At 36.0% G+C, this 13,400-nt stretch overlaps 1 protein-coding gene across 7 annotated transcripts in view; it reads left to right on the top strand.

Moving 5' to 3' along the window:
• Positions 1 to 13,400, top strand: part of adgrb3 (adhesion G protein-coupled receptor B3) — a 112,036-nt gene that overhangs the window by 40,094 nt on the left and 58,542 nt on the right. For 5 of the 7 annotated variants that reach the window (XM_023963028.1, XM_023963027.1, XM_023963026.1 and 2 more), the window contains 2 exons: positions 8,211 to 8,321; positions 10,445 to 10,606. The exons of the other annotated variants lie outside the window; for them this stretch is intronic. In XM_023963028.1, the coding sequence (XP_023818796.1) occupies positions 8,211 to 8,321; positions 10,445 to 10,606 (273 nt within the window). The remainder of the gene's footprint in view (positions 1 to 8,210; positions 8,322 to 10,444; positions 10,607 to 13,400) is intronic. 7 annotated transcript variants of the gene reach the window in all.

The following is a 13,400-nucleotide window of genomic DNA, read 5'->3' on the forward strand; positions in this document are numbered from 1 at the left end:
CTCATTTTCCTAATGAGGGACTAATTGAGTTTTTGCATAGGCTCAAGCATATGGTCCCACCAGTAGAGAGGAGGCTGCATGACAGTAAAGAGATACGTTGAGGACATCATCGCTGATTTCTAAGTACCGCCTAAATGGCAAGGCTGAGGAACATTTTGAATCTCCTTAAGAAGTGGAAATAGTGTTATCATCCTCATTCTGTTATCATCATGTTGTCAGTCATTGCTATGTTTCTTTTGTTATTATGTCTTTTTTTGAGTACAAGTGCTTTTCTTGTTGTAGCCCTTAATGTGTTTGGATAAATCAAAGAGAAAAGGCTTCACTTCAATATGTCATTTATGTCAGTATTTAGATGTCCAATGGTCATACAGAACAATTAATCCTTTTATTTTGTCTTTAATTTGTTTTATTTTCCTTTATTTATATATTTCTACCACTGTCAATTAAAATAATGTGTCCTTTATTAGTAGAAAATCTGCCAAAAATAGAAACAAAATGGAATATTTTCCTCATATTTAAGCTTGGGTGCTATACTACCAGGTGAAAATGTTCTGTTTTTACAACCCAAAATTTACTAAGCCATTAAAATTACTCTCATAATGGCTTTCTCATGGTTTGACGTAGTTTTCTACTTTAATTCATGACTTGAACATATAAATAAATAAAAGCATAAAGTGAAAATGAACCTTAAAGAAGCCAAACATAAAGAAACTGTAGACGCAAATTGACCAACATGTTTCAGTTGCAGTGACTTAGCTCTAACTGTTGAGTAATGGATCACAGACAAGTGGAGGTAAGGGAGCTATTCCTCTTCCTTGTGTGTTTGAGTCGTTGTCTCTATTTCAGGGACTTACACTTTTTAAAGTGCAGCGACAATGGAGTGCCTCTCATGAAAACCTGCATTTGTGCCAGTCAGTCAGAATTGCACGCAGGGCAGTAAGTGAAGCACCCCTGATAGAAGCTACTCATAGGGACTTCTGAGTAAAGGCTCATTTCATGCAAGGTTAGACACATCAGTCATTGGACATGGGGTTGGCTTTTACTGCCTTTCAATAAAATTACACATGGAACGTGTCCATGCAGTGAAGAGGAACCTGGAAATTAAATGTCTTCTACTAGATTCTTAGCGGTAGGCGTGATCTCTGTCAGTCGAAGCTTTCAATTCAGCACATACAGTGGATCAAAGCCTCTTAGATAACAGGGGTTACAGATCTAGGAAATCTTCATTCGCTCTTGTCTTGATCTAACCAAGACTTTGTTTAAAGCATCAAAGATTTAGGACAAATGCCAAAACTCTACATCTATTTAATACTGGCTCTGAATGTGAACACATCATTTTCTACAGAATTTGATGAGCTTCACCACAATTACAATTGGTAGTGGATTGAGCAGATGTTCAGTCCTGCAGTATAGATTGGTGGTTTGCAACCTTTAATAATAAAAGAGCCATTTAGTACAGTTTTTTACAGAACAAACCCAGTGATAGCTACAAAGCCACCTCACCGTTTGTAAAAATGTACTTTGTTTATGTTTCTGTGGCCATTAATCCATTGATTTATAAAATGTTGCTTTTAAATATTTACAATAATTGAATTATAACAGTGTTGTCTCAAGCCGATGTCACACAGCCACTTCGTACATTTTGCGCTTGAGAATATATGGAGAAGTGAGAAAAGTTGTGGTCTTTACATGAAATCTTCACAGATGTATCACGTGCGTGATTATTGCCATGCTTATAACTGAGTATAAACTAAATAAAATACACATAAACTACGTAATTCTCAACCAACCAACGAATGTCTAACGGAAGAAACACTTATGAATTATGTTTATCGCGCATGTGTCACGAAAGACCAAAATGACAAAAGTGGAAAATGTGCATAATGTACGTAGTGGCTGTGTAACATGGCCTTTAATATATAAAACAGTTGTTTTATTTCATTAGTTGCACATACAAGTTCCTTTCAAAATAAAATACACCCGGTGTCAAATAAGATAAATAAAAAATGCAAGACAATAATTTATTTATTTTTAATCACGATGACTTTAAAACCTCCTTTTTCTTATTTTATTACCAGACATTAAAAAAACTATGAAAAATCTTTTTTTCAAATCTATAAGTGAAAACGCAAATGTATAGGTATTTGACTCTGAACAGCAATTATTGCATGTCCTTTAAATGTATTTGAATAATTAATCACTTTGACAGTAGATTAAACCTTTTGCCATCATTTTGCTCAGTTATCCGAGATGTTAAAAATCTAAACTTTAAGACTCTACTAGCTAAAACTAAGCAACTAAAAAATTTCTTCAGATTGTAAGATTTATTCTTCAAAGCCAATGAGCCACAATGGAGAAATGAAAGAGTCACATGTGGCTCCAGAACCTACTCATATTCATTGGTCCTTTCTTGTCTGTTTAGGATCATAGGCTACAGCAACTAAATCTACAGTCTTTTTTTATAGCCAAAAATCATCGTTTTCTAGGAGATAGTTTCTGCATAGCGACAGTTGTTCATTAGAAATTTGCCTCTGACTTGTTAGCACTGAGCAACCCAAGTCCTCATACCCCTCACCTTTGCTGATGATAGCTTGGAGGAGGCTGCTTGTGGCCCACCCAGCGTATTTTCAATGTTACAAATAGATTTTTTTTCATTTTTTTTTCTGCTTCAAATTTACTACAATTTCAAAAAAAAAAAAGTCAGAAATAAAAATACAAGCTTAATTCTTCTTAATTTATGTCCTTCATCTTCATAAAAATGCCTCAACAACATCATAAAAGCCACCAATAACACAATTTTGATTAAAGTGGGTCTTTAGGCAGACAATGTTTTTTTTAATCTTCTATCCATTCTTCTGAGGCGATTTTTCAACTAAAGAGTTTTTTATTGTTTCAGTTGCTCTGCTAGTGCCATGGCTATTTCTGTTTCTCCATGTGGTTCTGAGCTTTGCTAACAGATGGACTCCTGCAGATCGGTTTCCAAAGCTCATTGGAATAAAAGAGTTATTTTCTTTTTCCCCTTTTCAGAGTGGCCAGACATATTTCATGCTTAGTGGAATAAGACGCTTTATTTCCCATTCCTTTTAGAACGACCAGGCGTATCTCAAGAAAAGATCAACTTATAAGCAGCTCGACTCGAGAGAGACGCCATTCCATCTGCTTAAAATAAAGACAAAGCTTTTTTTTTTTTTCATTAAAAAACCCTGATCCCAATTCCCATCTCTTTATTACTCACCTGATCTGTTGATGATCTCTGGGAAGCTGGTAAAAATGGCTGCTTTGTTAAACTGATGGCACAGTGTGGCAGGAGTAAAGTATCTTGTAGTTTTTTTTTTTCTTCTTCCTTTTTTTCCATTTCTACTGGAAGTAATTACACGTTTGAATCCACACAATGTCAAGAGCTGAATCGAGTGCTAATTCTGCTTTTCCCCTTTGCAAATTAGGATCTTCTAAAATTGTAAAACAGGCAAGAGAAGAGGGGAAGTTATCAAATGATTTCCCTGTGCTTTTGTGAGTGGTTTTTGAGTAGAGGAAATTGATTAATTTTCCTTCCTGAGATTGTTTTTTTTTTTTTTTTTTTTATTCTGCGACAGCAGTAAACATGAATGAAATAAATCTAACAAAAATCTCAAAGATTTAACATCATATTCATATTTTTAGATATTTTATGCAAAAAACAACTATTTCTATTCAATTAACACTAAAAGATAGAATTATATTTTTCACCAGGATGTTTATTTTTTTGCAAAATAAGCTTCTCATCAAATATGCTCATCACCATGCATCAGATAAATTGCACTGTTGTAGTTTTTGAGTTATTATTAATGCAAACAGCATGTCGTGTTTCCTACCAAGCCTCTCTTAGTTCAATTTGTTAGTCAGCAAGATTGAACACATTTTATTTAACCTTTTTCCCAGTTTCCACTTACATAACCATAAAAACTAAAAAAGACGACAGACTTGGAATTAGACAGTCTTTAAAAATTAGCCCAACTAAAATACAAAAATAAAAAATAAAAAAACAAGGACAGTTTGGTAGAAGGTTAGAATCCAATCCAAGAGGAAACATTTTTATTGAAAGGTTGAGAGGTTTTAAAAATATCTAATAAACAGGCTAATAAAGTCTGTTCTTGATTTGTGTCTCTAGATTGTTCAAAGAAAAATATGTCAAATCTATTTTTACAGACCTCTCTTATTATATACAATTGGACTGCATATTATAAAACTGATGACCTTAATCTAGATTGAACTCATTTTTTGGTTTGTGAAAAAGGCCATGAGACTAGATTTGCAGTGATTAAGAACTAAAAAAAAAAAAAAAAATCATACTTAAATGTCCTGATATTGGCTTTTTTTTTTTTCTGGAAGTATTTTATATTGCCAGCATTTTATTACCCTGGCCAAGGTCTTGTAGTTTCTTTGAAATTTTATTTCAAATAAGATTTTCTATCTTTTAAAACAGATTTTCTTTGTTTTTGTTTTTTACAGGGCATGGTTGCTCTTTTAGGCAAATCTATTCCACAAATCTTCCATCTGAAATGTGGAAAGGTTTAACCAGCCCTATTAAATGGACACCCTGGCTGTGAAAATGTAACGTGATGCATGGCAGTGAGGTTACATGCAAACAAAGCAGAGTCAATAAATCACATCTTCTACTAAAGAAATGAAATCTCAGTGATCCATTTCTCTGAATGGCACTGTCTCTCCTGTGTTGTTGAGTCATGACAGTTGATGGATATCAATAATAAGTTTCCTCTTTAGTGCTGACTGAATGACAGCCACCTCATAAATTTTAAACCCAATTTTCTCTGGGGCGAGTCATCTCAAAGTTCTGAATACTGGCCAAAAGAAGTACAAATGTATCTAATAATGATTCCCTAAATTCATCATCCCTGCTGCATTTTCTGCCTTGTAATATTCTGAAGACGCATTGTGTTGGCTTTCTTTGACAAATGGCAACAGCTTACCTCTCCATTTATTAAAATGCTGGTTTGTCTCACACGCTTAACATTATTTTGCCACAGGCTTGAATACAATCCCAGGTTTTCAGCTGAGCCGCCCGCGTTGCTCAGCACCTTAATGGTGTTATGTTTTGACATGGTGTTCTCTACCATTTGACTTCAGCCTTTTCGGAAAACAATGTTGGGAGTGAACATTTGTGGCATCAAAAGAGCCTCCAGTCTCTTGAAGCTAAAAACGAAACGTCTCACGCTCTGAATTAGCCACTTAATATGCGCACAACACAAACGGATAGAGCTTCTGCAACAGCCTCATGTGTCCAAAGCGATGTGGACGTAATCACTCAAAGGTTGGCTGGGATATGATGAATCCACAATTATGTGACACATATTTAAAAATGAGTAAATGTTTGAGTCACAAGGACATGTTGTGCCTAATTTGTATCTTCTAAACATCACACTGACTCCATGCTTAATGACATTCTGGGCTTTTGTTACACACTTCATCATAACAAGATGAGGGGAAAGAAAAGATAAGCCGAGAGTCACTGCGGGGCTAATGTAATGAAGTAATCAATGATTTGAAGGGATACATAATTACAGAAAAACTACATGATGATCGATAATTGTCTGCGGCCAGTCTTGTTGATTACTGTTTAAAAAGGATAATAAAAAATGCAACCACAGCTGACTTGGCATGGTGTGTGGTCAATTTCGGATTCGGTATAATAGAACAGAATGATATATTGTTTTTTGTAATCAAACACCATGCCTAGCATTTTGCTGACTCACGGTTTGCTTAACAAAAATAAAACTACTTCCAAATGATTTCACCTTCTTTGAATCTGGACAATCACAAATCTCGACTTAAATTTTCAAACTACCAAATAGTCTCCAACTCAACTGGATGTTGGCTTCTTCTCCCTTTGTCCAAGTGCAGCAGGTCCTACACAGAAAAAGGTCTAACAACATAATTATAGGCAGAATGCAGACATTGAAGATGGTCTAAGGATTGTAAAGGGTGCAAAAAGAAAGAAGACTTAACCAATGCCATCTTTAAATGCGTTTTTTGCCTACATTCTTAATTTTCCTCCTTTTTAGGGTAAAACTTACATCATTTCTAATTATGAAGTTTATTTCACTCCACATCTTTTTAGTTGTCTTCTAAACGTACGTGAGCAAATATGCTATCCTTCATTTATCTGCTGTAGCAGGGATGCTCTAACTGTAAAAATATTGTGTTTAAATCTAAGCAAATAAGCAAGGGAGATGACCCAATAGATGTTCCTTCTTGTGTCCTTGCACTTGAGCAAAAGCAGGAAGACCTTTGGCTTGATCTTTGCTTTTAATATTCAGGTGCTGCTAGACCTTAACTGTCTTCACCGTGCAAACACCAGATAAGCAATAGTATCTGCAAAAAAAACAGTATCAAAGAGCTGCATTAACATGTGACACCCCAGGGCTTATGACCCGGCATCGATACGAGACAAGCCAGAGGTGAGAATGTGTTGACTCTTCACACTAAGAAAATGCAGAACTGACACATTGCCCCTCGAGGAAGAAACATGTCTATATTCTTTTCACCCTTCCACTTAGTCAAGTTTTAATCGGGGTCTCAGTCATTTTTATTTGTAAAAATTAATTCAAGAAAAGGTATTTCATAATTTTACACTCTGGTTAAAATGTTCATGCTGAGAAAATCAGACAGTGATTTCATTTTTGCTAAAACAATAATGCCATAAGGATTCCAGAAACCATGGGATGGAGCATGAAAAGCGACACGAGACAATGAGTCACCAAATTTGTATTAGTTAGCGTGACAGGAATGACTATTAGACTGAGAACATGCGGTTTGTCCAACTATTAGTGTTCTTTCCCCACCTTTGTTTGACAGAGAGCTCTTACAGGGATCTCCGCTTGGTTCTAGAGAAATATATTTGGAAACACTTTGAGGTCTTTTACTTTGCAAACGAATAAGCCTTAACATTCCAATCGAGATCTAAATGTCTGCAAAACAATACTTGCTTTTACTTGGCTTCTTTATGTCCTTTAATTTAACTATTTAGAGATACTTTTATGGAAACCCAGAAGTTATTCCTGAAGTTATATCTTGAAGGATTTATAATTGTACCTGAAATAATTTTTTTGTGATCCTTTCTATATTTTTTTTAAATCCAACAGCGCAGAACGGGTTTGTTGTTATAAATCTGCCAAAAAAAATAGTCTTTAGAGCAGTTAGAACATCCCAAGATGTCGAGCTTTTACATAGAAAAGACATCAGATGACATATTTTGTATCTTCTGCCTCACAGCCCATGAGGTTGTTGTGGGTTTCCAGCTTCCAAATGTCTGAAGCTGTAAAATGGAGTAGAAATGATGATATACATCCCTATCATCATGCTGTCAATTTTACTAACATAAGTTCTGTTTGAAACTGTTGCTGATGCATCATCTGCATTGCCAATTTGCAAACAAAAAAAAAAAACACCTCATTAGACACACTGCCAAAAGTAATGCTAGTTAACATCACAACAGAATCAAAATCATAATTTGCATAAGCTATTTAGGTTGAAAAATGTTTAGAGTGTATAGATTTGCTTCAAACAGCTGATGCAAATTCTAAAAGCATTCTTTCTAGCATCACTTTTCTCAGTGTCGCAACACTGCACTCATTTTTTTGTCTTTGTTCCCATATGGGAAACAAAGCGAGCATGCACTTCAACGTATCCAGCTCAGAATACATTTAAAAAAGAAAAAAAAGGTTGTTAAGAGCTTGGATTTGGTCACCCAAGTAAGCATTGACCAAAGAAAAAAAAAAGACCATTTGTCAAGAAAACTGTGGATCAATAGCATGTTCTGTCCATGACCCCCCTCCTCTGTGGCTTTCTGATGGCTTACACATTTTTACTTTTATTTATTTTATTTTTATTTTCTGGGTGTGCAAGAGGGTGGGAGGAAGGGAGCTGGTGTTAGAGTCTTAAATACAAATGTGAAATTATTTTGCATGTTTGCTATGTGTCTACGCTGTGCTTTCAAGCTCAATTAATACTTCCAACTCACCCTAAAAATTCGTTGCATTGTTCTATGCTTTAATGAGAAGGAGAAATTAAAAACTAAACTTGTGTGGTCTTTGTTTCTAGCCATGTACTGCAATTGCTTCAAACATACTGAAAACAGAATGTAATAAGCGTTTGTATTTATTAAGATCATGTTTAAGCCTAGCTTTCATATGAACCTCTATTTTGTCCCATAGAATATGGAATGATCGGAGAGCATACAGTAAAAAGTCAGCGGCCAAGATCAGTTCATGACACAAAGGCCCTGCAGGAGCAAGCTGAATCTGCTAAATTTATGGCACAAACTGGTAATATAATAGTTATCTCTTTTTTTTCCCTTTTTTTTTTTTACTAAAATTAATTTCATCATGCATGCTCTCTCTTGTACTGCACTTTTTTAAGTGGAACTGTTTTACATTCTTATTTTTCTTACTCATCCTTTCTGCTATATTTGAGACGGGAGACTAAATTTCTCATTTTTCTATCAACATTTATGCACTTAAGCCTAATTAGATTTGTGTGCATTTAGGCTCTAGTCTCACATACTAACTGAAAAATGGAATAACCACTAAAGGACATTAATTAAATACCAGGGCTGATTGTAGTTAGTGATTCCCTCTCTAAAATGTGATAAAACGGGGATTTGGTTAAACCCCATCCCATTGGCTAAATGTAAAACACATACTTTGCACAAACTAAACTAAAAAGATTGTGCTGCTTTTTCATCAATAAGGCTCTTAAACATCGAAATCATCTAAATTCATCAGAGCCTTATTCAGCATCCAGTATTTTTAATTAAAAACCCTAAAATGTGAAACATTCATTGGTTTGTAGTTGAGTAAAGAGTTTTAGGAAGAAACAAAAAAGCAGAAACTGCATATTTTTTCAGTGGGTGGGTATATATAGCCATGTTTATTTCTTTTTTTTGTTTTCTTTTTCTTTTTTTTCATTTGGGGTATTTTTTTTTCCATGTTGTTCCATTTACAGTGCTGCCATTGTTTTTAAACTCATTTCCCTTAATCACAATTTTTGACATCATCCACACTTTACATGCAGTCATACCATTACTAATACACATGAATGCCAGTACTGTTTCCAAAGGCATTTCCCCTCTTCATTTACCAAACGTTTGCCTGTTAAGCTGCTTTGTGTTTCTCATTCTCACACAGTTTATGCTGCCTGTACTGCCTCATTAAACCAATTGATCCACCTTTCAGTCTTTTTACGATCTCCAAAATGAAAATTAGAGTGAGGATCACTATTTGGCACAAAGCATCCCCTAAATTACTTATTTTTAGTTTGAAATGTTTTTTTCAGAATCTACAAAGACATAAATGTATTCGGAGCTGCAACTGAAATCATTTTCACTTCTTTATGAAATGATTTATCTTATTGTATAAAGATAAATATTTTTAGGCACTCCTTTTTTTAACTTTATGAAAACTGAAGTACTCTATGTTTTATTCATCTACTTTGGTTTGATTAGTTTAAAACACATCAGAAGAACAGCAGCTATGGTCCTTCATTTATGGGATAACAAATTCTGAGGATAATTAATGAGTAATGTTAATTCTGCATGCAGAGGTAAATAAATAAGGCATCTATCAGCTAAATTTTTCATGTAGTCTAGAGTTTATCTTCAGTCGGTGGCTTAAACACGACCTGTTATGTTTCCTTTTGGGCATATTAATATTGAATTTTTTTAACTGATGACCCAATGGCAATTTGGGCCATTCCTTATTCACAAAAGCTCTGATTAACAAAAAAAAAAAAGGTTTGGCTTTTTTCAAAAATATGGCCTTAAAAACAAAAAAAATGATTTGAAGTTAACACAGACTTTGCCGTAATGTTGCATAGAACATGAGATCATTCTGTGCAGTGCAAAGGGATCAACATTTGACCTATTTCTGAACTAACACTCATTGAACTTCATTTTAATTTTCCAAGCTTATCTTGCATGCCCCCATGCTCACGTAAAATTTTGATTTAATTATCCTGATTTTCCTCACCTTTTGTTTTTGCTGAAAAGCATGCTTTGTTTTAAATGAAGTGTAAAGAAACAGATTTCAGTCTGATGTCTGATGCTATGTCTTCTGTGATCTTTGAAATTGTATCTCAAAAATCTCATTTGTTTGCACACATGTCCAACATTATCGATGATCCATGGATGGAGTTAAGATGCACATGAAACAAAAATGAACAGATTAAGGTGTCAAAAGCACATTTATGAAAGATCACAAAAAGGCAGCATCGACTGATTAGTAGTGTTTAAGGAAACCGTCAAGACTCCAGTCTTCCCCCTGAGTGATTCATGATGGCCCCACCCCACTTGACTCAGCCCTGCCCACTTTTCCCCGTCCACCCTGCCCTGTGAGCCAAGCTGCAGGACCATAGTGCTGCATTTAACTAGTGTCACCCTTCTCCCACACAGGTGAAACAGGTGCAGAGGAGTGGTCCCAGTGGAGCTCATGCTCCGTAACATGCGGTCAAGGGTCGCAGGTGCGAACAAGAACATGTGTCTCACCATACGGAACGCACTGCAGCGGCCCTTTAAGAGAATCAAGGGTTTGCAATAACACTGCCCCTTGTCCAGGTAGTGTTAGCCGCAGATTCTTGAATATCAATGTTTTGCACCTTTGCTGTATATTTGGGAGGAAATGTGTTGTTTGTGTTAACCAATGTCAAGAATGTGTTGTGATTATTTGTGAAGCTTTTACAATGATTCAAACATTTACTTCTTTAGAGGATGCTTTGTGTTGTTTTTTTTTTCCCTCATTGTCATATTTGTTTTTTTCCATTTCATTTAACTATGAAACAATTCTTCAGCATCAAAATGTCTTGTGACGTGTGGATCTGCATGGAGCTTGGGGACCTTTAGATCTGGATTTTGTGAGCATCATTTTCTTGAAGGTCAAATGCGCTTTTTTGAAATAGCTCGACAGTCTTTCTTCAAACATGCTAAAACGCACTTCCTCAAGAATCTACGATGGCACGACGGGTGAGTCACCAGCAGTCAGGTATCAGCTTTAGAAGCTGCTCTGACTGGTGACTGCAGCATTCTCATACTTCTTTATATATGAAACGCTACAAAGAAATGTATTTTTAAGAAATGCTCCTAGACACTTAAGTAAAAGTAACTATTAGTTAGTCCATCATTATTATGTAATTCAAGTACTTCCTTTACTGCTAAATTAGCTCTGATAAAGAGAAAAACAATCTTACTTCTGTGGCAGTTTGATCATTTGCGTCATCTTTTAAATGAAGTCAGTCATTTCTTATGAATTAATGCCTCTTAAAGTAAATTAACTATTCATGAATACTTTTAAAGCTTCACACGGTTGGAGGTTTAATTCCGGTCAGTGCAGAGTTCACGTTTTTCGTGAGCCTTTGAAGATTTTCTGCAGACACTCCATGTGAACCATTAAGTATTTTAATATTACCAAACTTGACAGGTTTGAACTCTCAGTCTTTAGGAAACACAAGATAAGACCCAATCCTTGTGAGAAACATCTACATTTGACAGTAATAATGATAAACTGCAAGCAATTTGTTGTCTCTTTTATTTTTACCCCCCCCCCCCTTTTTTTTAACCCTTATTCCCCATCTTTAATGTCCCACTCCTTCTCTTTTCAGTCTGGTCCAAAAAAGAAATGTATGCAAATATAATTCATATAAAAAAGTTCAGCTTTAAATACAAAAAGGAGTTCATACAAATGTACACAGATATACACCATGTGTGTCCAAAGATTTAGAAGGCCTATTGTAAAGCTGCGTTCATACCTAATGCAATTCGCACAGTAGAGGCGTCCAGTTTAAATGTTAAGTCAATGTCAAGACGCAATCAGAGGTCCTGCAGCTCAACTTGAGAGTGAGGGGCAGCATCGTGATTTCAGCGGCATGTTTTGTCTAAAGTTCAAAGGTCGGAACTTTGACGAAGAAAATGCGTCACGTCAACCAACCTGGTACTCGGCTTTGGGCACATGACTTGTTCAATGATGCGATCAGCTGGTGAAGCCGAAAACCAACATGGGGGAGAATCGAATTGTTCTCGTCCGGAACTTCATGGCGATAATAAAAAATTCCTCTTATTTTATTCAGACCCGGTCCCAGCTGCAGAGGTGAACCTCACTGCACTGGGAGAACCTTTGAATGATCTCATGAGCCCAGACATGAAGACGTGCTTAACAAAGCTTTTGTAGAGCTCTTCAAAATAAAGATACTTGATCTCTCAACATCATCCGTGTCATCCATGCATTGTGAATGAGATATACACAGACACTGCTCCAAGTACTGATCAGGCTGAAAACATTTGGCGGTAGCTCCTCCCACGTGCATCGCGCAGCGAATTTGCAGCACACTCAAATAAAGCCGGCCGACGCAAATTTAATGTGCGAATTACATTACATTACAGTAAAATTTGTCCAATACAGGAAGCCAATAATTTCCTATCTGTTTGATCAGATGCTGGACAGGTTTTTAGCAAGACGAGTCCACGTGTAACTTCTTGTATTAAGGACCAAAACGACTTTGTAGCACCAGCAGACAATTGCACAAGAATGCAGCCTGGCATATTCGTCCAACTGAATATGTATCTAATGATCTGTAAGGCTGAAAGGATTGACTGATTACAAGAGGGTGTGTAGGATTCTTGAGAGATAGGTGAATCACATTACTTTACCAGTAAAACAAAACCAAAAAACAGTAACATTATCAGGATTGTTGTAAACTTCATTAGGGCTTTAGACATTTTAGGGAACCACACAAGCTGTTGTGCAATGTTCAAGGGAGACGATTTGTCAAAAAATAAAATATCCCATCCACCGTGTCTCTACCTAACAGAGTCCATGCCTGTCCTTCTGAACTCCCCCAAATTCTGCAGAAAGAAAGCAGCAAAAAGAATTTTGATTAAATCTGACATTTCCACCACGTAGGATTCACATACGGTGCCATCAGCCAGTGGAAGTAAAAGAACAAAATAAAGCTCCAACACTGGAGTGGAGATTAAGACATGCTGAGGCAAACAGCAGTGTGCATTATTGTTGTGTGAAAAGAATTTGTCACAGCATTGATTTTTCCTATTAGAACCCCCACAAATATCAGGTAGAAGCCGGAGCGATGAAGATACAATGATCAAGTCAGTTTTTTATGCTGTGCTGTGAAATGGTGGCAACCTTTTTAAAAGCTTTAACTTAACTGGATTCAAGGTAATATTTCACTCAAAAGAATATGGATCTCACAGTGTGAGATGTGAGGTTCGTTGCTATCATTATTTTCAAAAGCCCCATCTGAAGTTCACCCTTTCAACTTTTTTTTTTTTAATCCCATTTAATAAAGATCCTGGTGTTTTGTCGCCATCTCTTTTGTATAGAAACCAATCAATCCCCAAC

This window comes from Oryzias latipes, chromosome 15, assembly GCF_002234675.1.
Source record: "Oryzias latipes chromosome 15, ASM223467v1".
Lineage (NCBI taxonomy): Eukaryota > Metazoa > Chordata > Actinopteri > Beloniformes > Adrianichthyidae > Oryzias > Oryzias latipes.